At 39.4% G+C, this 26,336-nt stretch overlaps 5 protein-coding genes across 6 annotated transcripts; 1 reads left to right on the top strand and 4 right to left on the bottom strand.

The window, feature by feature from the left end:
- Positions 1 to 374: 374 nt before the first annotated feature.
- Positions 375 to 2,686, bottom strand: LOC5504612 (DNA fragmentation factor subunit alpha). The gene is made up of 2 exons (XM_032372936.2): positions 2,314 to 2,686; positions 375 to 975 (listed from the first exon to the last, which is right to left on the bottom strand). The coding sequence occupies exons 1-2, from the start codon at positions 2,570 to 2,572 to the stop codon at positions 602 to 604; spliced, it is 633 nt and encodes a 210-aa protein (XP_032228827.1). The 5' UTR covers positions 2,573 to 2,686; the 3' UTR covers positions 375 to 601.
- Positions 2,687 to 3,224: 538 nt separating this feature from the next.
- LOC5504613 lies at positions 3,225 to 8,472 on the bottom strand. Its single transcript, XM_001625458.3, has 4 exons — positions 7,739 to 8,472; positions 7,092 to 7,499; positions 6,111 to 6,636; positions 3,225 to 4,660 (listed from the first exon to the last, which is right to left on the bottom strand). The coding sequence occupies exons 1-4, from the start codon at positions 8,253 to 8,255 to the stop codon at positions 3,694 to 3,696; spliced, it is 2,418 nt and encodes an 805-aa protein (XP_001625508.1). The 5' UTR covers positions 8,256 to 8,472; the 3' UTR covers positions 3,225 to 3,693.
- Positions 8,473 to 8,611: 139 nt separating this feature from the next.
- Positions 8,612 to 19,530, top strand: LOC5504617. 2 transcript variants are annotated; one of them, XM_048724706.1, is made up of 2 exons: positions 8,612 to 10,479; positions 18,781 to 19,530. In XM_048724706.1, the coding sequence occupies exons 1-2, from the start codon at positions 8,754 to 8,756 to the stop codon at positions 19,458 to 19,460; spliced, it is 2,406 nt and encodes an 801-aa protein (XP_048580663.1). In that variant the 5' UTR covers positions 8,612 to 8,753; the 3' UTR covers positions 19,461 to 19,530. The 2 variants fall into 2 exon arrangements, with proteins under 2 accessions (XP_048580663.1, XP_032228826.2); XM_032372935.2 differs by lacking the exon at positions 18,781 to 19,530 and having other exon boundaries at positions 8,622 to 11,783.
- LOC116612319 lies at positions 11,186 to 18,946 on the bottom strand. Its single transcript, XM_048724707.1, has 4 exons — positions 18,506 to 18,946; positions 16,355 to 16,605; positions 14,019 to 14,124; positions 11,186 to 12,706 (listed from the first exon to the last, which is right to left on the bottom strand). Exons 1-4 carry the CDS (start codon positions 18,558 to 18,560, stop codon positions 12,243 to 12,245), a joined length of 876 nt encoding a protein of 291 aa, XP_048580664.1. The 5' UTR covers positions 18,561 to 18,946; the 3' UTR covers positions 11,186 to 12,242.
- On the bottom strand, positions 19,487 to 24,595 carry LOC116612331 (delta-like protein C). The gene is made up of 3 exons (XM_048724708.1): positions 24,331 to 24,595; positions 22,124 to 22,229; positions 19,487 to 20,820 (listed from the first exon to the last, which is right to left on the bottom strand). Exons 1-3 carry the CDS (start codon positions 24,433 to 24,435, stop codon positions 20,357 to 20,359), a joined length of 675 nt encoding a protein of 224 aa, XP_048580665.1. The 5' UTR covers positions 24,436 to 24,595; the 3' UTR covers positions 19,487 to 20,356.
- Positions 24,596 to 26,336: the final 1,741 nt, after the last annotated feature.

The following is a 26,336-nucleotide window of genomic DNA, read 5'->3' as shown; positions in this document are numbered from 1 at the left end:
TAGAGAGGCATTCAAGGCTCTGGAACCGGGTAAAGGCTCACAGAAACAAGCTAAAAAAATAGAACCTTACTAAGGGATAGCAGTTAGAAGAATGTTGTAGACCACTCACCTTGGTCTTCTTTTATTGAGTCCCCCCACCCACTTGGGTCCAAGAGATTACATAATTGAAAGCAGTAGAGGAGAAGAGAAGAGGAAGGTTGGCTGAAGAAACAGAAATAATTTTTTGCGTGTGTCAGTCCTCTATATAGATGAACAGATGATGCCACAGCATGTCATGAACAAAACAAAAAAGTATGCAGTCATGTTGCAGGTGAGTCATGCTGTGATGTCTTCAATGCATCTATCAGAAACACGCATACAAAAAAAGAGTTTGATACTTCAATAAAAATATTTTCTTGCATTGCAATCTAGTTTTGGGAAGAGCCAAGCCTTGTTTTTCCTATAATAACACATGGGCCCTTAACCAATCAGAGCACCCAGTTTACCAGTGTCATTGTGTATAGTTTCTTCTGACAAAATTTCACATTGTATTTAATATTTTGAGGAAGATTATAAAACATGGATTCTATAAAAATAGAATTTGAAACAAAAAAATTCCAAATCAGTTTTTTGGTCGTTTTGCTCCTGGTTCAGTATTCCCTATATCCTGTCTCACTGCTTTATCGTAAAGTTTCAACAACTCTGTTGCTTCTCGTAGTTCAGTTCTTCTGTCCAACTCTTGACGGCATGTTTCCTGGTAATAACTGGCTTCTCTTTCTGGCCTATCTAGCACTGCTGCTAGTTCAGCTGGTTCAAAGCCTATAGCAAGTCTAAGGTCATCTTCAGGGAGTGATACAAAGAACAGAGGGTCCTTTTGCATACGCTGAGCAATACGGGCCATGTCTGGCTCTGGGGCATCTGTAAAGTCAACATCTAAACTCTCATTGCGCTCCATGCTGGCATCAAATGATCCTGGTGTGACACATATCTGGGTTCCTAGTTATAAAATGTAAGAATATTAGCACCTATGTTTGCAGATGAAAGCAACATTACCGAGAAAGGGCAGATCAAGAGTTCTTGGAAAACATAAGGCAGAAGTGATATATTTGTGGGATAAAGGCTACATTCTCCATACATTTCAATTGAACAATTTCTGTTGTCATGTTCCAATAGGCTGAAAATGTCTCACTACGAATTTGAGCAGACTTTATAAGGCAGATTATGTGTTTTAGTATTAGTTTAAAGATTTTGAGGGGGTTCTTAAAAGGTCAGAGAGTAAATTGGGATCATTTTAAAAGAAAGGTAAATAAATAAATTGGAGTAGCTAATCACTCTCATTGCAGCTGGGAAGCTGAATTACGAGAGCGCAGATTCAGACGTGGTCGAGTTGAAGGCATATAGGAAGGCACCTCAGGCAGCAGCCAGACAACTCATGTCTGACCACGAATCACAGCTAAGATTGAAATTGTTGGTTTTGTGGAGGGATGAAAACCGGAGAACCCGGAGAAAAACATCAGAGCAAAGGCGAGGCCAATTAACTCAACTCACGTACATAGGAACTGGGAATCGAACCCAGAACCCAGTGGTGGGAGGCACAAGCACTACAGAGCACCTCTGCCAACTGCGCCACCTAGGCTCCCAACAAGGTGTCAACTCATCCAGTTTTAGCAGATACCAATAGTTCAATATATGTACAAAAATAATGATTCTGATTGGAGCATACATTCAGGTTACATATGATAATTAAATTGAGCTTTACATATAATAGTATTCCACTTTAAGACTGATTGTCACAATTCTTGAGCCTGTGGTTAAAAAAAAACTAAGGTTCTTTTCTAAACATCAAATACATAGCCAAGGAAATCAGTGTGAACCACCTCTTATGGGAGAAACAAAGAAACTAGCAAACCTGTGAGCCACACCATTCCCAATCCTTATCAATAGGGGGTACCTTAGCCATTACAAGAGTTGAAGCGATAAACTCATGAGAGGAAGAAAAACTTTATGCTGATCGTGAAGGGTACAAGGGTACCCACTTCCCCCTATTAAGGCAGGGCTCTATCCAGTATTTCTTGGTGGGGGTGGGTGAAGACAACCCTGAAGGGTGTGTGTGTGTGTGACAGGGTGGGTGGGGGGGGGGGGGGGGGGTGCAGATATAATACATGCACATGACGAGAAATATTTACATTTCAGCACCCATATACTGGCCTCCATCTGATCATATAGGATCTGACGCAGCAAGGGTTAAAGTAATAGAGTAAAGACTGCTTAATGCTTGAAGTGAACGTTTCACAGGTTACCAACGGGTTCCAAGAAGAGAAAGAAGGTCTTTACCTTCATTTTTAGAAGTCCACGAGCTTCCCGGCTCCACAAGCATCAGCTTGGTTTGATCTGGCAAGAAACTAAAGTACTCCTCGTCATCAACTTCGGTTCCATCTTCCTCCAAAAACACGCGGCAGTCACGAGCGATATTCAGCTTTTCACTTCCTCTCGCCTTCATCTCGACAAAACTCTCCGCCACAATTCCAATGGTGCATGATCTCTGAGAGTTACAGACTTTAAAAGGACGTCTTCTTCTGTCTGATTCAGCCATTCCAAATTTTCAAGCAATTTTAGTCACACATATGCGAATATTGCGTTGAAACATGTCTTTTTGCCCCGTCCGCCATTGTTAGTTAACTGAGGTAGTCTGGGAAGAGTGAGGCTTTCCACAGGAAACCCGGTAAGCCTGACCCTCCCCTCTCTTCTTAGGTGAAAAATGACAATCAATGCAAAACCACCATCTTCCAAACATCGCCAATTTCACCCTTGTTTATACCCCTTACGTACCTTTTTAGTGCCACACTCTTAACAGACACAAAAAGCAACTTATATAGCACCTAAGAATAAAGCCAGAAAGTTGTTTTTTAACGTCCTCGGTGTGAAGGGCGCAATCAATTTTGTATTTATTTTGGCTTAAATTTGTCACCCAAAAAGTCACGTGATCTCTTAGTAAAAGTCCCATATTGCCCAGAATTAAAGACTTTCAGAGAACGAGGGCTTTATCTCTATACCACCCTTTTATAAAAAGTAATCGTGTTATAGAAATGCCAAAAACTGGTAGTCCACTTGGTCAAGATATTCAAATCATTCAAGCAAGTAGATTTTTTTATTTTATTTTTTATTATAAGACTTGGTTTGCATCTCCATATTATTGACCCACCCTGAAAAGGTAGTCCACTTGGTCAAGATATTCAAATCAGTCAGGCAAGTAGAATTTTTTATTTTATTTTTATTATAAGACTTGATGTGCATCTCCATATTATTGACCCACCTTGAAAAGATATTTTTTATGTCTAGCAAGCCCCTATTGGGCCCCGCCTATTGACTGTTTCCTGGGTCTCTCAGTTGCTGCTCGGTTATATTTAAAAGCGGGGGGGGGGGGGGGGCAGTGAAAATTGCTTACATAAAACAAAAGTACCATTTCTGTACGTCCGCCCTGTAATAGAGACGCCACAGAGTGTCATAAACAGCAGTCACACAACTTTACGATCTGCTTGGGTCATACGCACTTTTTTTGTGATGAAATACGGACATACCAGAAATTGGCGTTCAACTATCCATAAGAGGAGATACGTACTCACAAATAAGATCTTGTTTGTTAAAAAGCTAATGAAATGTACGGTCTAGCTAGAACCCGAGGAATGTGGATGATTGCAATCTGTGAGTGAAGTCTTACTTACAAACACAGACTTGCCAGTTATCGCTTTTCTTCCAGCAAGACTTATCTTTTGATTTAACATTAACAATATGCGGGTGGACATGTGTGTTTTTGCCAGCGATGTTGACAATCGCTCGAAAAGAAGCCCCTTGCTTCGAGTCCACATAAAGCACATAAAACATATCATCCGGTTTCTTTCCGTACACTGGTTCGCACCCGGTGCATTTTCCTGCTGCTTTGGACCACTTGAACTTCAAGACAGCCTCGTATGGGGTCAACTTGGTTGCGAGTTTGATTTTCCCAAATTCCACCTTCGAACACTTTTCTGTCATTTCAGGATTTTTACTGAGAATCTGGTTTACGCTTTCTATGATTTTCTTGCCAGCTTCAATGATTTTCGGCTGGGTAGAATCGGCTGCTTTGACAGAAAGACAAGGACACCACTGTGGAGGAATCTCCAAACCCTCGCAAGTACGACTCTCCTTTTTCAACGGCTCCATCAGATTTTCCCCCAGGCCCCCTGCACGTTTGGGTATCGTGGGCTCGATTCTTCGCAAAGTGGCATACACGTCATAAGCGGTCACAAGGTTCTTGGAGTTCTTCCTCAGTGTCGGCAGCGCGTCAATCAATCGTTGGGGTCCTTTAGGGGGAATTGTAATCGATAAGAAGGGATTCCGCTCCTCAAGCTTGCCTTGAAGGGTGCTACGAGAAGATGTATGTCGAGAGCCGTGGTCGCTGAATATCGTTAAAACAGTCTTATCCAAATGCCCTTCCAACTTCATCCAGGCCAGAAACCTGGCAAAATCCTCATCCAAGTATCCCAAACCATTGGCGTTCCAGGAGCTTAGCTCGGAAAACAGGACCATTCCAAACTTTGGGAGGACCTTGTAGACGGTCATGAAGTCCCGGATGTAGCCAAGGGTATAGTTATGGATGGCTCGGGTGCCCAGGCAGAATGTGTTCTGTCCAGGGCTGTACGTCCTATGGAAATTTAATCATGCATGTAAGGGTTTAGGGCGAATGTGATCGGTACGCATTTCTCTGGAAAGTATGGACCCTTTTGACCCACCTTACACAGTTGTTTTAAAAGTGTAAAACCGCTCCTAACATATACCATCCCGATCTCATCCCGGTAAATAAGGAACAGCTCTGAGAACCATCAAATTTTCAATAACGTCTTCAATTACTCTTTAAAACGGACATTTCTTTCTTCGTTTGAGTATAGTGCTTAGTCAATCAAAATAAACAATCAAATTGATTGTATGAAAAAGTATAACATTGTATATTGGTATTATATATTATACATGTATTACAAAGTATATGACTATATAACTATAGTCTAATTGTTAAATATATAATTGTATAATACATATAAAATAGTGGATAACCCTGAAACAAAATCAGTACTTGGTTAAATTGGAATGTTGTGCTCCTTATGTGAGGGAAGACAGAGAAGTTATGCTGATGTGAGGGAAGACAGAGAAGTTATGTTGAAGTGAGGGAAGACAGAGAAGTTATGCTGATGTGAAGAAAGACAGAGAAGTTTTGCTGATGTGAGGGAAGACAGAGAAGTTATGCTGATGTGAGGGAAGACAGAGAAGTTATGCTGATGTGAAGAAAGACAGAGAAGTTATGTTGAAGTGAGGGAAGACAGAGAAGTTATGCTGATGTGAAGAAAGACAGAGAAGTTTTGCTGATGTGAGGGAAGACAGAGAAGTTATGTTGAAGTGAGGGAAGACAGAGAAGTTATGCTGATGTAAAGAAAGACAGAGAAGTTTTGCTGATGTGAGGGAAGACAGAGAAGTTATGCTGATGTGAGGGAAGACAGAGAAGTTATGCTGATGTGAAGAAAGACAGAGAAGTTATGCTGATGTGATGGAAGACAGAGAAGTTATGTTGATGTGAGGGAAGACAGAGAAGTTATGTTGATGTGAGGGAAGACAGAGAAGTTATGCTGATGTGAGGGAAGACAAAGAAGTTATGCTGATGTGAAGAAAGACAGAGAAGTTATGCTGATGTGAGGGAAGACAAAGAAGTTATGCTGATGTGAGGGAAGACAGAGAAGTTATGCTGATGTGAGGGAAGACAGAGAAGTTATGCTGATGTGAGGGAAGACAGAGAAGTTATGCTGATGTGAGGGAAGACAGAGAAGTTATGCTGATGTGATGGAAGACAGAGAAGTTATGCTGATGTGAGGGAAGACAGAGAAGTTATGCTGATGCTTCAAGCATTAGCCTTTCCGTTCCGATAAAAAGCTTATGCTTGAAACATCAGGTGAGATTTCTCTGTTTACAGAGTAGCTACAACAAACAGTACACTTCAACCTTTTTACAGTATTTCAATTTCTACAATGCCTAATACAGATTATCTAGTTATTTCTACAGATCAATAGTATTTTCTACTCATACTACACCACAGAGTCAGTACTCACTTATGAGCTGCTGCCCAGAACGGAGAGCCAAAGTGATCTACTGGAGCATTCTCAAAATCACAGAGTGTGTCACTGAACATAGGAGAGCAGGGCTTATCTTCCGTCATCAACGTAACATAGCCCTTTTCCTTGTGCAAGGTGTGTAGCCATGGCAATGCATCGACATTATTAAACTCCATTATTTTGTTGTGAGGTATCCCGGAGAACAATGCTGACAATTGGGATTTTGTACTCTCATCAAACACTGAAAATCCTTTGAAGAATACATTCCCAGCAAGGTTGTTCAAAAAGGCAAAGGTTTTGGGCATTTTCCTCCTAAAATGTGAAAATGAGGCAGAGTGGAGCATGAAAACTAGTACATTTGGCTTGTTGACAATATCTTTGGGTTCCTTTAAGTCAAATTTAGGTGAAACTTGCATGTGGTACTCCGACTCAACATTTCCTGGCAAATCTTCAGCGTACTGTACACTGACTTTGATAAACTCCTCAGATACATCTGTACTGGTGTCTGTACTTCGAGATTTGCCTAAAAAACAATTACAGTGCAATATTGAGCAAAAAGGGTTTCAAAGATAAAAGGAATGTGGTATCTTTTAATTCAGGAGGTAGTGGTTGCAGAGGGTATGTGCATCCACCAGCAGTCACAAAGAGCCTTGCAGTATTTGCCCCCAAAAGCAAATCTTTGCTATAGTGTCTGAAATTGTACAATATAAGTGACCAAAGGCTTAGTAGATTAGTCATTTAAAAAAAAAAGGACATTTTTTATTGATTCTTATACAGTAAAGCCTCGATGATGAATAACGACAGCTGGATGGTGTTTAAAAAAAAAGCTGACAAACTCTTGCAGAGGAAACCCAGGATGGCCACCACAGTTTCTCTGATAAAACACCATCCAATACATACAAGAAGTAAATATGTCATCATTATCTGGATTAGGTTTGGTTTATTAGTTAGCTCATTAAGTGAGAACATATTGTATACCTTTACTGAAGTCAGATGCCCATCCAAATCTCTGTTTCCAATTTTTTTCACAATCAGGATAAAACACCAATGGTACATCGTTAGGTGGTGATAAATCCATTGACTGGAAGTGCACACACATCTCACTTGACATGTGCTGGAGGAAACCATTGTCCAACCCCTTAAAACGGGTCGAGTCATCACACCTGTCAATCAACACAACTCCTTTGTTTGTCTCTGCTATTTCTTCTTTTGGGCCAACACACTTTCCAGTAATTTTGTGCCTGATTGTACCATCCTCTTCCATGAGAAACTCAATCTTGTCCTGGCCACACTCATCATAGAGGACAAGTTGTGTTCCACTTCTGGTTTGTGAACCAAGAGTATGGACACACTTTCCAAGAAAATGAGAGATGGAACCAGAGTGCCCTGGGTAAACAAAAAATTAATAGTAACAATTAATTAAAACAGTACACCAGAAAACATGGTAAATTATTGTTAGGCGGGCTGATAATCTCCAAAAATAGCCTTTGTCTGACTCTAGAGGGGACACCTCCCCCCCTGTCCTAGCCCCTCCCCCCACCTACTGAAATACTATGTAGCTATACCGCCCTGATTATACCATCACAGGCAAATTACTGATACAAATGCAGCCAGACATCACATACCTGGAGTAAGCTGCACTTGGGCCATAACCACAGACATACGATCACCAAGACGGAATCCCACTTTAGGATCCTTAGATGGCAGAATAGACTGATACGTCACTTCCTGGAGGCCAACACCTTTCACATGCAAAACATGACCTTGCAACTTGGTGGCTTCCCGACCAGAACAAGCCAGTTTGCCAAGATCCTTTTGCAGTGAAGCTATGGCCTTACTGTATGGGTCATAATCCAGCATCAGACATTTCTCTCCACCAAACAAACTCGAGTCAACTTTGACCTCGTCGAAATGATATTCTTTGGAGGGAATAGCATAGTCATTGTTCGTAACTTTGGGCTTCGAGGTCTTACCGGAATACAGAGTTCTAAGTCCTTCTAATTTGTCTCCAATTTTAGGAGACGAACCAGGAAAACCCAATGTCGTCAAACACACAACCAATATAATTATTCCAAGTATAGTTAGTCTAGGATTTCGATAATAGAACCTTAAAAGTGGCCGAGTGAGGCGAGCTAAAGACATGGTCAATGATGGCTTGCCCTCACATCAGCAAGAAAGCTTTTCACTGAGTAGTAAAATAATTAAAATGATAACAATAAAGCCACATCCCCAGGTGAAATACGCACTCCAGGTCTTAAGTCCGTCGGTAACTACGCAGCCAAAGCGTGGAAAAATACTTCACCAAACTCCAAAAAACAGGCCCACGTTGGTACATTCGAAGTGATAATAAATCTACTTAGCGCCCAAGCCTTGTATAGCAAATAAAGCCGCAGGGGACGGGTAGGGGGTAAAATCCGTTCGAAGATAGAATAATACCAAGGAACAATTTTTCTTCGACTTTAATTCACACCACCCAATAATTCTGTGGTATGGGTCCTTGTTCGATACCGTAGACTTTTACTAAAAGCTATGAAGACACATGTGATTTCTTTTTAATTGCGATTTCCCCTTACCCATCCCTAGAGAGTGACAAGAGCACGTGACTTGCCTGATGGTGTCTTGGTCAAAGATCGGAAGAAGATGGCGCTAAGCGTACTAGTTTTCTTCCCCAACGCAAAGTCTGTGATACTTCTTTCTCTCTACTTCGGCTTACTCTTCCAGGATGTGGAATCCAACCCACTGAGCTCTGGCCACAAGAATGCAAATAAACCGCAGGAGTCTCTTCCACAAGCTGGAGGACTATTTGGAGATTTTATAGATGGAGGAGGGTCCAGCTGTGATAATATCACGTGCAAACTGGTGTTCAATGATACAGACATCGAGCGATTCCAGAACCTCGTCGATTCGGATGCACTTGCTATATTTATGTTCGTGACCCTCTCGAATGACACCCTTGAAAACTCTGTTAAAGACCACTATTCTAATTCAGCAAACAAAATCTTCCCTTTTGCAATGCAACTCAGAGAAAAATGGGCCTGGGTTCGAAACCGCCGCGGAAAATTCCTGGCAACATTGCCGTATGATTTTGATATTCTGTCTCTCACTATGCTCACTCGCGATGTCTACGATCTTTCTTTGACAATCACTTCATTTCCATCTGTATGCTATGCGAATGTTTCAGCTACCTGCCTACAAAGTCTAGCAGCAGAAGCAATATTGAATATGGTCCAAGCACAGGGTGATGTATGTTTGAAAGTTGAAAAACTAAAGTCAACCTTCAAGGATTCTGGCTATGTATGCTGCCGCCACCTTAGAGGCCATGCAGGGCGTGTAATCTGTGACGTTAATATAGCTAATAACAGTTGGGTCGAATTTGGTTTGGGGCTGCTTTGGGCAGTCTCATTTCTGTTTGGGCTTCTATCACCACTCCTATTCAAGTACCTTCCGAAAGAGTTTCATCGTAGTGGGCATGCTAAAAGATCTACAAGAGGGTTGCATCGCTCTTCAAGCTCCTCTTTTGATGAATTTGAGAATACCTACAGACATGATAGACTTTTGCTGATTTCTAAGGCTGATGGATTCTTGGATGTCATTAGACAACAGACTGAGTCAGTATTTGTGTCACGTTTTTGCCGTTGTTTATTTGTCATTGTCCTAAGCTTCCTTCCAATCCTTCAAGCATTGCTCTACTGGTTTTTGAAGAAGTCTGAAGTTGGCATCACTGAGCAGTTACAGGGTGTAGGAGATGCCTTTATAACCCTTTTAGAGCCCACAGGGAAGTTTGTTGTCCTTACGCTTTATTGCTTTTGCATTTTGCTAGTCTCAATAGCTGTTGCCATCCCAAAGACACTGTCTGAGCTGGCAAGGAGGTTGTGTGGGAGAAAGGATGAGAAAAGCTTTCTTGGATTCAAAAAGCCAGAAGAACTAATTGTAACCTCGGACAAGCGTGGATTTCAGCTGATGTATGAAAACATGGTGTTCCACCTTAACTGCTTGATTACCCTTGCATTTTGGAAGTTCACATTCTCCATCCTGCTACATCCATTATTCGCACTCTGTAACTCTTCCACTGAAGGTGATGATATGGCATTTGACGAGAAAACTGAAGATGAACATAACAACAACACCAATATGTGGCAAAATATCTTCAGAGCTGTATTCTATATACTGCTCTTTCCTTTCTGGTTTGCTGTCACCATCGCAGCATTGATTGTGTACCTGCTACCTGTCACCTATGTTGCTTTTCGCATCTGGAAAATGATGTTTAGGGTAGAGATAGAGTGCAAATGTTGTGAGTCTATCCCTGTCGCTGTAAAGCTTCTTTCTCTTCCTGTACTTTATATTCTGTTTATTATTTTTTGTATATGTGTTGAAGCATCATATTTTATGCTTATTCTTACCCTTAGTTTCAATGTAGTTTTTCTTGGAATTGTAATTGGATTTACTATTATGGGAATTATTTTCTATATTGAGGTCTACATCCCATATGTGGTGATTTCCTTATGCTGCTTGTTTTATGTCTGGAGGTCAGCTACCGGCTACTTTGCACAGTTTAAGCGACTGCAAAATGCTTTGTTTGAGGAATGTGAGAGACATGATTCTGAGATTAAAGTAGAAGCGAGCATCAAGGAAACGTTCAGCGTACCGATACCACTAGAGAGAAAACCTTCAGCCTCTTCTTTGCAAAAGAGTACAAAGTCGTCAGCATTTATACTCATTCATTATGAAGAATATGATATACCAAGCATCCCCCTTGATCTGTTTATTTCTGCATTCAACCTGCTATTGCCATTCAAAAGAGTAATTTTTGCAAAAATTCTCAAAGTTGCATCAGAGTTTTTGTACTTGCTGGCAATATTTTCGTTTGTGATGTCACTCGATGAGTTCAGTGCAGGACAACCTGTGGTACAAGCACTTGCTTTGCTTCTTCTTGGAGCCATACCTTTGCTATTCCAGAAAAGTCCTCACGAGGCTACTGTCACTGAGGTAAAACGGCTCAGATTCCATATCCAGGAACTGATTGCTAAATACTGCAAGAACTGTTAGGGTATAAGAGACTGTCAAAAAATGAGTACAGTGTGTCTTCTATCTTTAATCTTTAAATCACAGTAAGCCTTAATCACATGTTTATTGTGTTGTTGTTTATGTGTATTTGATACTCTGTTGATGTGATATTGAACACTGTTAGTGGCCACTTTCAAAGTGCAACTTTGGACAAAATCACATTTAAATCTTTTAAATTGGGCACTATTTTTATAGGGTGTTCCCCAACAAGAGAGTTGACTAAACTAAACTAGGAGTGGTTTGATACCAAATGGCAATACACCAATTTAAATAGATATGAAAAATGGTGATAGACTTTAAAGCTGAAATAGAGGTGAATTAATGTTAATAGATCAACACATTGATACTGACTTGACAAATATCATCACAAGGACATTTCAATGGGTTAAAGATAGGGGAGTGAGGTCGAACAAAAATTCTGATATGTGGGTATACTTTTCTCTGTTCTTCCTCGCCTATCTTTATCCAACTGTTACCTCTGTGTCTCCAAGGATGTCGAAGAACAGGAATAGATCCATTATGTGTGAAGGCTTATATACAACTTGTAATAGATAACAGAAATTTATATATTGCAATTCTATAGAGAAATAAATAATTTGGCATTGATTTTTTTGACAATGTGTATCAGACAATGTTTGGTATGTGCAACTGTGATAACTATTGTTACTGATACTTTTCTAAATAGGGAAAAGGGCATCCTGTGGTATCCCTCGCTGTCTTTGATTCATCTGTGTGTACAGCATGGCCGCAGATCGAAAACATTCTCTTAAGAGCTAAGCCTCTGTCATTCTTTTAATAAGCCTTTTGCAGCTAATCTTACCGTGGGTGTACTGAAAGGGATGATTGCGCAGAATACTGCTGTGTTCTAGGTTTGTCAGGCAAAAACGTATGTTTGCTCTCCAGTCATGGTCAGTTGATTTTTTTTGTAGATTTGCTCTAAGAAAAAGAACAACCACGTGACTGTTTAGTTGCAAAAGGCCTATTGGGTAGACACCATTGTCTTCCATGTCTCTACAGGAATGAGCTTCCTCTTCAACTAGCTGTGGCCCTTTTCCGGTTACATTTTCATGGATGATAAAGCAAATAGGCGGTTGAGCAGCTTTTCCCAGAGTTGTCACCCCCCCAGCTCCGGTGAAACAGATCTTGGCCGAACCACATCTGAAACTCTTGTCTAGCGGTAACTGCCATGGGGCTTGTTAGAACAAGCTCCAGTACGGGGTCCATATTGGTGACGCCTTCGAGTTTATACGAGTACTGCCCAGAACTAGAATCTATAGCCACACCACTCGGAGGGTAGATTACAGGAATGCTCGATTTGTTGTCCGTTATGTGTACTTCAATGTCGTCATTCCCCAAATACGTCCCCCCCCAAAACCCTTCCTTAGCCGGGCAGAAGACCCAGCAGACTCCGCCTGATATGTGCACGAACCGGAATCCTCGAATCTGGCCTTCCCTGGGCGCCAGGATCACACCGTATTTGCCATCTTTAGCTTCGAAACAGACCGGGTTACTGGCCACTTCCATAACCACTGAATTAAATATAAAAAGAAAATATAGATAAAACTCCGCTTTTATATGCACAATTCGAATTGGGTAGGAGAATTTCCGTGTGAAACCATTTAAACGATATAACGTGAAAAGTAGGTGGGCGTATTTTAGAGAATCTCTTGTATAGTATCAACGCAAAAAGAATTAAAAGTATATGTGTCCTAGGGAATCAATGCGATGACCTTTCTTGACAATTTTATAGTGATATAGCCTCCTCCGCACGCGTCTCGAGTGTTTTTATTGGGAAAATACTGATTTCGGGCTTTATGTGGCGTGATCAAGAATTAAAGGGAATTTGTCCCCCTCTCCACTTTTTGGCTTCCGGTTCAACTCGCCACAGGAATCCCAATTTGTTAAATTGTAAACAATAAACATACGGAGGGGCGGCGAAAAGGAAGATTCAATAACATTCAAGGAGAAAAAAGGTCACCATTTCTGCACAATACCGGGTCACATATTTTCCAAAATATTTGTAATCAATAATCATATTGACAAAGCATGATGGTTATTTTGTAAAAAAAAAAAAATACAATTTAAATTTCTTTAATAAGGGGCACCTGCACGATTGTGCTTAGAAAAATAACACGAAAGAGGTGCAACAAAGCGACGTATTTTCTTGCTAACGATACACATTTTTCAAATAAGGTTCAGTTTAGAATCCATGTGTCGTAGCCCGCAGTGTACCCTGGTTCCAGAGCCTCGAGCGTCTCTCCTGGCCACTAAATATAGAGACGCACTTAATCGCGATCTCTGAATTGATGTTCACAGGCACATAAACAAGAATGTTACTGGTTTCCACTGGTTTACAGACCTGTATACAGTATGTTTTTATTTGTGTTTGTTTGGTAATTTATTTGATACCCATGGAGCACTGAGGGCTTCGACACATGTATTCTCCACTGCAACGTAAGTTAAAATAGGTGTTTACGGATTCTAAGGTCATTGATAAACATGATTTTTATCTTTTGATTATTTCCGCGAGACTGTAATCGGGCATTCCGTATGAACTCCAGGCCCGTACCCAGGATTTTTCTTGGAGGGATCCGAAATCCGAGAAAGATCACCTTATTTTTCCGGGGGGGGGGGGGGGGGGGGGGAGGGAGGGAGTTCTCTGATAAAAACTAACCACCTCCGAAAGAACAAAAAGGGATTTCTTTATGTCTTTGCAGTATTCCCCCTGCACCCCCCCCCCCCCCCCTTCCCCCAGGGTACGGGCCTGAGCTCATCACTCATCACCACGCATGCCTTTATGTTTATGTTGCTATTCGTGTGATGATCTACATTTTTACTTACATGGTACAGAACAGTACGGGCCGGCGAATTGTTCAGTACATGCGCAGTTTATGTTCGCACCAATCATGAAGCACGTCCCACCATTTACACACGGGGACAGATCACACTAAACAGGGAAAGGAAGAATATGATCTTAAAAAAAATTAAAACCCGTAATTGTTTGAATAAGTGTCTCCCTCGAATAAATGCCTCGCCTAAAAGGATAAAGCGCTTTGCTAAGTATGTCTCACTTTAAAGAATCCGATGACGGGTTAGGCTGTTCGCTAGAATGGAAGTAAGGATAACCTGCAGTATTTAAAAAAAGCTTTGTGTTGCTATGGTTACCTACGCCGTCCCTGGAATGCGATCAGAAATATATTAAATTAGAAATAGTAAATAATTTTTATCCAGAATCAAGAGAAGAGCATTCCTTTTGAAAATTCGTATACTTATCATAACAGTCTAATCGGAAAAAAGGAAAGAATACATATGCAAGTTGTATTCATAATTAATAGAGAGGGCATGGCCACAAAACTCGGAGAAGTCTTTTTTTAGGTTTTTGGCCCTGTCACGTGGTTGCTAGGTGCGAGTGTACATTACAAGTTTTCACACCTTCATCACATCTGCCAAGTTAGACCGCCTTATGATGTTTCTATGATAAGATATGAGTATTGCCGTTTTTAGTGACATCATCAAAGACGTCATGCTCAGTTGACATATCGCTGCACCCCCCTTGACACCTACATGACATCTGCCAAGTTAGACCGCCTTATGATATTTCTATGATGAGATATGATTATTGCCGTTTTTAATGACGTCATCGATGACGCCATGCCCAGTTGACATATTGTTGCACCCCATTGACACCTACATGACATCTGCCAAGTTTGGTTGTCTAATGTTGTTCCTATAAGTCAAAATTATAAGTTATAACATTTATGCGGCGTGTTCTTACATTTATGGTTAACATGGTTTATGACATTTATGGGCGATGTGTTCTTACATTTATGGTTGTTATAACATTTATGGGCGACCTGATATTACATTTATGGTTGTTATAACATTTATGGGTGACGTGTTATTACATTTATGGTTGTTATAACATTTATGGGTGTTATTACATTTATGGGTGATACAGCTCTTTGCTTCTCGATCATTTCAAATCTCTTGAAAACTCCTCAGTATTGATGCAGATTCGAACCGATGTTATCATGCTTGCTGTGTAAGCTTACTGAGATCTACTCGCTCGGTACTTTTACAAAAAAACATATGGCTGTACAAGGGCTGTAGAGCTCAGGATATAAAGGCGGGCGATAAAACATGCAAAGTAATAACAGGGGTTTCATTACGTTTCCGAGAAGGCAGTGGAAATTTAATTGAAAGTAGGGGGGAAGTTTATTAGTTCAAATAAAACATTGACAGACTTTTTTTTTAAAGTAGCCGCCGCTCAGAAAATATAGCTGTCGGTACCGCCGGCCGCCGGGCCTAAATGAAACCCCCAAATAAAGACAAAAATTAAAAGAGAGTGAATAAAAATATCAAAGTTTCAAATAAATTAATAAACGATTTGTGCCCCAATGCGCGTATTCATAAATTTCGTCCAAATGTGTTTTTGTACTATACCTGTGTATGCTTGATTTGTGCACGTTCGCGATCACGTGACGGGGATGTTCAACATTAAAGAGCGCTATTTTTTATGTACTTTAAACTTTGTTTATTTTATTTTTTTTAATCATTGACTATGCTTTATTCTTTTCAAAATGAGCTTAACAAACGGATTTTGGCGTGAGCTCATGCAAAAATTGATTAAGTGCGGTAATAGCCTGCACCTGGCAATTTGTATAAGTTGTTCGACCCCATCCCTTCGAGTTTGCATCCTATAAATAACCAATCTCAGGCTATATATAGGCGCACTCAGAGTACTTATATCACACCTGTTCTTTCCTAGTGGGGAGCTAACTTGTGTTTTACTTTAATTAGTGCATACATATATGCATATATATAACTGCATCCTGCGGGGTATACACCTTGATTAAAAAAAAGGTTATTAGTGCAAATGGCGAATGGCAGTTGGCAGTTCCAAGACCGACTTGGACCGAACGGTAGTTATAAATGAACTACAGCGATGCCAGATCACACTACTTCGATAACATTTAATAATTGATTATTGTATGATTGATCCATGTTCTCCTCATTCGGTTGAAATATAATGAGACACATATTGTACCAATTGGCTATCCCTTCTAGGGTCTTCGGGTATTTTAGAAATTCCCAAAGGGTGTTTCCCACCCGACCTAAACAATACAAATCAAGAGGCGAAATTCTTATGTAAAAGCAAATAAGGAAATAACAGATACCTTTTTTGCCTTAAACATGCAGTTTTCGGATGAGACAGGCGAATACCCGGCTAAGTTGCCAGCAAGCAGCTCGCATCTCTTCGATCCGAGACAGTAGTTAATCATCCAGCATTCAGAATGGATGTGACACGCGAACTCGCACGCGCCCTCGCTTTGCGTGACAGTAGAGTAGACGAGTGGTCCTGGGCCTGAGAGAGTGAAGTTGCGTATGGCGCCACTTAATTCTTTCCTGAAATAGCCAGGACAACTAGCTGCGGAGAAACACAACTACGTTATGCTTGATTTTCGTGTGAAGTACAATATATCTTCAGTTGAACCTTGATTTAAGGCAGGGGACAGAAAAGTTGAATCGCTATATAGAAAAAAATCGTTATATAAACTCTTCCCGATATACACCTATTTATAAAAAAGGTTGTACTTGAGAATCAATGTGTCGTAACCCGCGTTGGTTCATGGGTAGCGTATAAACGGCTGAATCCTTGTATCAGAAAGCTATGTGAATGTTCATAAGAACATGAACAAGAATTCTACAGCTTTTGAAACCAACTTGATACCCATGAAGCACTGCGGGTTACGATTTCCAGATTCTCCGAGTGCAGCCTTATTTAAACCCAGTGGCTATATGCCCCGGGAAAGGTGAGTTTAAAGTATTCCATATTTCTTTAGAAAGGGCTAGCAAATCTGAATTGGGATTTGTTATTGGTATAAAACGTTTTCTGTTGACTATGTACACTAAATCAATTTAGTGGTACTGGAATTTTCTACAATATGTTAAGGTCGACAATTTACTATAATATTTTCGTAAATTGAGAACTGCCGACATTTAGCAGCATTTTATGTAGAAAATTCCAAAGTGCCACTAAAATTACGATTCTATACTGTACATGGACGACGCAAAACATCGACAACAAAACTTAATTCAGATTTGTTTGCCCTTTCTCAACAAATATAAAATACTTTGAACTTACTAGGTCGACAATTTACATGGTTGTTTGAAAAAAAATGAAAACTGTCGGGCATTTAGTCCATTGAGGACCTTCCCCGACTGTCGGGTATATAGCCAATAAGTATTTGAAATAGGTGTAACTGTCGATGAGGTATTTCTAACTTAGATATCAGACGAGAGACTTTCGTCAAGTTGATGTATTTCACTCTTTGAATGCATAGAATGAATGTCAGGCCTGAATGGATGAAAGAACGAAATTAATATTATCTAAATTGCAAGTTATATTTATACTAATAAGTTAAGAAATACAGGTGCATAGCACATAACACGTTTCTATCAAGAGTTTCAACACTTTTTGGGTTATTTCTGAATTAGTTTTCTAGACTATTTAAATTTAAATACGATATTAAAGGTCAGGGTAAAGGTGGGTTGCTGAAATGTGGTTGATCGAAAATTGCCGAATGGAATAATTGATTGTTATTTGTTGTGCAGTCGTGCAGAGTAGTAAACCTGTATATCTTAAAGGTTGCAAAATAGTTTTCCAAATTTTATAAAGGAGGGCATTCATTAAACTATTAAGAATGTTTCTACATAAGAAAATATTGAAGTTATATTATGGTTTGAGATATAATTCGAAATAAGGGTGTAGGGTGTGACAAGTAAAAAATAAGAATAGCTTTGAATATCATTAAATAGCATTGAATAGCATTGAATAGTATTTTTGTATAGCATTGTATAATTTTGTAGGCTCTTTCTTTACCCAAAGCCATACAGCCATCAGGCACACAAATTACAGAAGTTGCTGTAAAAAATTAAAAAAATTGATTATAATGCCTTTCCATAGATTCTAGCTGATTTTACTTGTTTAGTATCTGAGGGATTAGTATGTAGGATCACCGGCGGTGAAATATGTCATCAACATTAGTTGAAACGAATGACAAAATAAAGTTACAATACAATCTTATTACAACTAAGGTTTCTGTTAAGAGCGGAAAGGCTGAAAACTCGAGACTCGAAAAATGAAGGGAAAACCCGAAACCATGGTAGAAAAAAAAACGAGGCTGCGAGACCCCTAAAATTTTGAAAATAAAAAACGAGACTTGCGTAAAAACAACAAGATTCCGAGACTTTGCGAATTTTTTGCTAGACTTTCGAAATTTCGCTACCGCTAAAAGTAGAGTGTAATCATCACGAATTCTTCTTACCTTTCACTCTCGCTTGCATAGCAAAGGCTGTCACCAGAAGATACAGGCTTTTCATTGTCCTCCAGAGTTCATGGGTCTGGGGCTACAGGTGTTTGATCATCAGGAGCAGAGATCTCCTTTATATCTTTCTACTATCCCAGTCAATTGTATATCATCTTAATTATTAATTTGCTGTAAACGGTTGCGTTAGAGCAATTATTCATTGTTGTCACTGACAACAGTGAAGCTTCTTTCTCTTCCTGTACTTTATATTCTGTTTATTATTTTTTGTATATGTGTTGAAGCATCATATTTTATGCTTATTCTTACCCTTAGTTTCAATGTAGTTTTTCTTGGAATTGTAATTGGATTTACTATTATGGGAATTATTTTCTATATTGAGGTCTACATCCCATATGTGGTGATTTCCTTATGCTGCTTGTTTTATGTCTGGAGGTCAGCTACCGGCTACTTTGCACAGTTTAAGCGACTGCAAAATGCTTTGTTTGAGGAATGTGAGAGACATGATTCTGAGATTAAAGTAGAAGCGAGCATCAAGGAAACGTTCAGCGTACCGATACCACTAGAGAGAAAACCTTCAGCCTCTTCTTTGCAAAAGAGTACAAAGTCGTCAGCATTTATACTCATTCATTATGAAGAATATGATATACCAAGCATCCCCCTTGATCTGTTTATTTCTGCATCCAACCTGCTACTGCCATTCAAAAGAGTAATTTTTGCAAAAATTCTCAAAGTTGCATCAGAGTTTTTGTACTTGCTGGCAATATTTTCGTTTGTGATGTCACTCAATGAGCTCAGTGCAGGACAACCTGTGGTACAAGCACTTGCTTTGCTTCTTCTTGGAGCCATACCTTTGCTATTCCAGAAAAGTCCTCATGAGGCTACTGTCACTGAGGTAAAACGGCTCAGATTCCATATCCAGGAACTGATTGCTAAATACTGCAAGAACTGTTAGGGTATAAGAGACTGTCAAAAAATGAGTACAGTGTGTCTTCTATCTTTAATCTTTAAATCACAGTAAGCCTCAATCACATGTTTATTGTGTAGTTGTTTATGTGTATTTGATACTCTGTTACTGTTGATGTGATATTGAACACTGTTAGTGGCCACTTTTAAAGTGCAACTTTGGACAAAATCACATTTAAATCTTTTAAATTGGGCACTATTTTTATAGGGTGTCCCCCAACAAGAGAGTTGACTAAACTAAACTAGGAGTGGTTTGATATCAAATGGCAATACACCAATTTAAATAGATATGAAAAATGGTGATAGACTTTAAAGCTGAAATAGAGGTGAATTAATGTTAATAGATCAACACATTGATACTGACTTGACAAATATCATCACAAGGACATTTCAGTGGGTTAAAGATAGGGGAGTGAGGTCGAACAAAAATTCTGATATGTGGGTATACTTTTCTCTGTTCTTCCTCGCCTATCTTTATCCAACTGTTACCTCTGTGTCTCCAAGGATGTCGAAGAACAGGAATAGATCCATTATGTGTGAAGGCTTATATACAACTTGTAATAGATAACAGAAATTTATATATTGCAATTCTATAGAGAAATAAATAATTTGGCATTGATTTTTTTGACAATGTGTATCAGACAATGTTTGGTATGTGCAACTGTGATAACTATTGTTACTGATACTTTTCTAAATAATACTTTTCGTATGTTTGCTCTCCAGTCATGGTCAGTTGATTTTTTTTGTAGATTTGCTCTAAGAAAAAGAACAACCACGTGACTGTTTAGTTGCAAAAGGCCTATTGGGTAGACACCATTGTCTTCCATGTCTCTACAGGAATGAGCTTCCTCTTCAACTAGCTGTGGCCCTTTTCCGGTTACATTTTCATGGATGATAAAGCAAATAGGCGGTTGAGCAGCTTTTCCCAGAGTTGTCACCCCCCCAGCTCCGGTGAAACAGATCTTGGCCGAACCACATCTGAAACTCTTGTCTAGCGGTAACTGCCATGGGGCTTGTTAGAACAAGCTCCAGTACGGGGTCCATATTGGTGACGCCTTCGAGTTTATACGAGTACTGCCCAAAGCTAAAATCTATAGCCACACCACTCGGAGGGTAGATTACAGGAATGCTCGATTTGTTGTCCGTTATGTGTACTTCAATGTCGTCATTTCCAAAAAACGTCCCCCCCCAAAACCCTTCCTTAGCCGGGCAGGAGTACCAGCAGACTCCGCCTGATATGTGCACGAACCGGAATCCTCGAATCTGGCCTTCCCTGGGCGCCAGGATCACACCGTATTTGCCATCTTTAGCTTCGAAACAGACCGGGTTACTGGCCACTTCCATAACCACTGAATTAAATATAAAAAGAAAATATAGATAAGGCTCCGCTTTTATATGCACAATTCGAATAGGGTAGGAGAATTTCAGTGTGAAACCATTTAAACGATATAACGTGAAAAGTAGGTGGGCGTATTTTAGAGAATCTCTTGTATAGTATCAACGCAAAAAGAATTAAAAGTATATGTGTCCTAGGGAATCAATGCGATGACCTTTTTTGACAATTTTATAGTGATATAGCCTCCTCCGCACGCGTCTCGAGTGTTTTTATTGGGAAAATACTGATTTCGGGCTTTATGTGGCGTGATCAAGAATTAAAGGGAATTTGTCCCCCTCTCCACTTTTTGGCTTCCGGTTCAACTCGCCACAGGAATCCCAATTCGTTAAATTGTAAACAATAAACATACGAGGGGCGGCGAAAAGGAAGATTCAATAACATTCAAGGAGAAAAAAGGTCACCATTTCTGCACAATACCGGGTCACATATTTTCCAAAATATTTGTAATCAATAATCATATTGACAAAGTATGATGGTTATTTTGTAAAAAAAAAAATACAATTTAAATTTCTTTAATAAGGGGCACTTGCACGATTGTGCTTAGAAAAATAACACAAAAGAGGTGCAACAAAGCGACGTATTTTCTTGCTAACGATACACATTTTTCAAATAAGGTTCAGTTTAGAATCCATGTGTCGTAGCCCGCAGTGTACCCTGGTTCCAGAGCCTCGAGCGTCTCTCCTGGCCACTAAATATAGAGACGCACTTAATCGCGATCTCTGAATTGATGTTCACAGGCACATAAACAAGAATGTTACTGGTTTCCACTGGTTTACAGACCTGTATACAGTATGTTTTTATTTGTGTTTGTTTGGTAATTTATTTGATACCCATGGAGCACTGAGGGCTTCGACACATGTATTCTCCACTTCAACGTAAGTTAAAATAGGTGTTTACGGATTCTAAGGTCATTGATAAACATGATTTTTATCTTTTGATTATTTCCGCGAGACTGTAATCGGGCATTCCGTATGAACTCCAGGCCCGTACCCAGGATTTTTCTTGGAGGGAACCGAAATCCGAGAAAGATCACCTTATTTTTCCGGGGGGGGGGGGGGGGGGGAGGGAGGGAGTTCTCTGATAAAAACTAACCACCTCCGAAAGAACAAAAAGGGATTTCTTTATGCCTTTGCAGTATTCCCCCTTCACCCCCCCCCCCCCCCCCCCCAGGGTACGGGCCTGAGCTCATCACTCGTCACCACGCATGCCTTTATGTTTATGTTGCTATTCGTGTGATGATCTACATTTTTACTTACATGGTACAGAACAGTACGGGCCGGCGAATTGTTCAGTACATGCGCAGTTTATGTTCGCACCAATCATGAAGCACGTCCCACCATTTACACACGGGGACAGATCACACTAAACAGGGAAAGGAAGAATATGATCTTAAAAAAAATTAAAACCCGTAATTGTTTGAATAAGTGTCTCCCTCGAATAAATGCCTCGCCTAAAAGGATAAAGCGCTTTGCTAAGTATGTCTCACTTTAAAGAATCCGATGACGGGTTAGGCTGTTCGCTAGAATGGAAGTAAGGATAACCTGCAGTATTTAAAAAAAGCTTTGTGTTGCTATGGTTACCTACGCCGTCCCTGGAATGCGATCAGAAATATATTAAATTAGAAATAGTAAATAATTTTTATCCAGAATCAAGAGAAGAGCATTCCTTTTGAAAATTCGTATACTTATCATAACAGTCTAATCGGAAAAAAGGAAAGAATACATATGCAAGTTGTATTCATAATTAATAGAGGGGGCATGGCCACAAAACCCGGAGAAGTCTTTTTTTGTTTTTTGGCCCTATCACGTGGTTGCTAGGTGCGAGTGTACATTACAAGTTTTCACACCTTCATCACATCTGCCAAGTTAGACCGCCTTATGATGTTTCTATGATAAGATATGAGTATTGCCGTTTTTAGTGACATCATCAAAGACGTCATGCTCAGTTGACATATTGTTGCACCCCCTTGACACCTACATGACATCTGCCAAGTTTGGTTGTCTAATGTTGTTCCTATAAGTCAAAATTATAAGTTATAACATTTATGCGGCGTGTTCTTACATTTATGGTTAACATGGTTTATGACATTTATGGGCGATGTGTTCTTACATTTATGGTTGTTATAACATTTATGGGCGACCTGATATTACATTTATGGTTGTTATAACATTTATGGGTGACGTGTTATTACATTTATGGTTGTTATAACATTTATGGGTGTTATTACATTTATGGGTGATACAGCTCTTTGCTTCTCGATCATTTCAAATCTCTTGAAAACTCCTCAGTATTGATGCAGATTCGAACCGATGTTATCATGCTTGCTGTGTAAGCTTACTGAGATCTACTCGCTCGGTACTTTTACAAAAAAACATATGGCTGTACAAGGGCTGTAGAGCTCAGGATATAAAGGCGGGCGATAAAACATGCAAAGTAATAACAGGGGTTTCATTACGTTTCCGAGAAGGCAGTGGAAATTTAATTGAAAGTAGGGGGGAAGTTTATTAGTTCAAATAAAACATTGACAGACTTTTTTTTTAAAGTAGCCGCCGCTCAGAAAATATAGCTGTCGGTACCGCCGGCCGCCGGGCCTAAATGAAACCCCTAAATAAAGACAAAAATTAAAAGAGAGTGAATAAAAATATCAAAGTTTCAAATAAATTAATAAACGATTTGTGCCCCAATGCGCGTATTCATAAATTTCGTCCAAATGTGTTTTTGTACTATACTTGTGTATGCTTGGTTTGTGCACGTTCGCGATCACGTGACGGGGATGTTCAACATTAGAGAGCGCTATTTTTTATGTACTTTAAACTTTGTTTATTTTATTTTTTTTAATCATTGACTATGCTTTATTCTTATTAAAATGAGCTTAACAAACGGATTTTGGCGTGAGCTCATGCAAAAATTGATTAAGTGCGGTAATAGCCTGCACCTGGCAATTTGTATAAGTTGTTCGACCCCATCCCTTCGAGTTTGCATCCTATAAATAACCAATCTCAGGCTATATATAGGCGCACTCAGAGTACTTATATCACACCTGTTCTTTCCTAGTGGGGAGCTAACTTGTGTTTTACTTTAATTAGTGCATACATATATGCATATATATAACTGCATCCTGCGGGGTATACACCTTGATTAAAAAGAAGGTTATTAGTGCAAATGGCGAATGGCAGTTGGCAGTTCCAAGACCGACTTGGACCGAACGGTAGTTATAAATGAACTACAGCGATGCCAGATCACACTACTTCGATAACATTTAATAATTGATTATTGTATGATTGATCCATGTTCTCCTCATTCGGTTGAAATATAATGAGACACATATTGTACCAATTGGCTATCCCTTCTAGGGTCTTCTGGTATTTTAGAAATTCCCAAAGGGTGTTTCCCACCCGACCTAAACAATACAAATCAAGAGGCGAAATTCTTATGTAAAAGCAAATAAGGAAATAACAGATACCTTTTTTGCCTTAAACATGCAGTTTTCGGATGAGACAGGCGAATACCCGGCTGAGTTGCCAGCAAGCAGCTCGCATCTCTTCGATCCGAGACAGTAGTTAATCATCCAGCATTCAGAATGGACGTGACACGCGAACTCGCACGCGCCCTCGCTTTGCGTGACAGTAGAGTAGACGAGTGGTCCTGGGCCTGAGAGAGTGAAGTTGCGTATGGCGCCACTTAATTCTTTCCTGAAATAGCCAGGACAAATAGCTGCGGAGAAACACAACTACGTTATGCTTGATTTTCGTGTGAAGTACAATATATCTTCAGTTGAACCTTGATTTAAGGCAAGGGACAGAAAAGTTGAATCGCTATATAGAAAAAAATCGTTATATAAACTCTTCCCGATATACACCTATTTATAAAAAAGGTTGCACTTGAGAATCTATGTGTCGTAACCCGCGTTGGTTCATGGGTAGCGTATAAACGGCTGAATCCTTGTATCAGAAAGCTATGTGAATGTTCATAAGAACATGAACAAGAATTCTACAGCTTTTGAAACCAACTTGATACCCATGAAGCACTGCGGGTTACGATTTCCAGATTCTCCGAGTGCAGCCTTATTTTAACCCAGTGGCTATATGCCCCGGGAAAGGTGAGTTTAAAGTATTCCATATTTCTTTAGAAAGGGCTAGCAAATCTGAATTGGGATTTGTTATTGGTATAAAACGTTTTCTGTTGACTATGTACACTAAATCAATTTAGTGGTACTGGAATTTTCTACAATATGCTAAGGTCGACAATTTACTATAATATTTTCGTAAATTGAGAACTGCCGACATTTAGCAGCATTTTATGTAGAAAATTCCAAAGTGCCACTAAAATTACGATTCTATACTGTACATGGACGACGCAAAACATCGACAACAAAACTTAATTCAGATTTGTTTGCCCTTTCTCAACAAATATAAAATACTTTGAACTTACTAGGTCGACAATTTACATGGTTGTTTGAAAAAAAATGAAAACTGTCGGGCATTTAGTCCATTGAGGACCTTCCCCGACTGTCGGGTATATAGCCAATAAGTATTTGAAATAGGTGTAACTGTCGATGAGGTATTTCTAACTTAGATATCAGACGAGAGACTTTCGTCAAGTTGATGTATTTCACTCTTTGAATGCATAGAATGAATGTCAGGCCTGAATGGATGAAAGAACGAAATTAATATTATCTAAATTGCAAGTTATATTTATACTAATAAGTTAAGAAATACAGGTGCATAGCACATAACACGTTTCTATCAAGAGTTTCAACACTTTTTGGGTTATTTCTGAATTAGTTTTCTAGACTATTTAAATTTAAATACGATATTAAAGGTCAGGGTAAAGGTGGGTTGCTGAAATGTGGTTGATCGAAAATTGCCGAATGGAATAATTGATTGTTATTTGTTGTGCAGTCGTGCAGAGTAGTAAACCTGTATATCTTAAAGGTTGCAAAATAGTTTTCCAAATTTTATAAAGGAGGGCATTCATTAAACTATTAAGAATGTTTCTACATAAGAAAATATTGAAGTTATATTATGGTTTGAGATATAATTCGAAATAAGGGTGTAGGGTGTGACAAGTAAAAAATAAGAATAGCTTTGAATATCATTAAATAGCATTGAATAGCATTGAATAGTATTTTTGTATAGCATTGTATAATTTTGTAGGCTCTTTCTTTACCCAAAGCCATACAGCTATCAGGCACACAAATTACAGAAGTTGCTGTAAAAAAATTAAAAACCATGATTATAATGCCTTTCCATAGATTCTAGCTGATTTTACTTGTTTAGTATCTAGGATTAGTATCTAGGATCGGCGGTGAAATATGTCATCAACATTAGTTGAAACGAATGACAAAATAAAGTTACAATACAATCTTATTACAACTAAGGTTTCTGTTAAGAGCGGAAAGGCTGAAAACTCGAGACTCGAAAAATGAAGGGAAAACCCGAAACCATGGTAGAAAAAAAAACGAGGCTG

This window comes from Nematostella vectensis, chromosome 3 (genome assembly GCF_932526225.1).
Source record: "Nematostella vectensis chromosome 3, jaNemVect1.1, whole genome shotgun sequence".
NCBI classification, from domain to species: domain Eukaryota; kingdom Metazoa; phylum Cnidaria; class Anthozoa; order Actiniaria; family Edwardsiidae; genus Nematostella; species Nematostella vectensis.
Note: the sequence above shows the minus strand (reverse complement) of the source record. Positions and strands in the feature narration are given on the sequence as shown.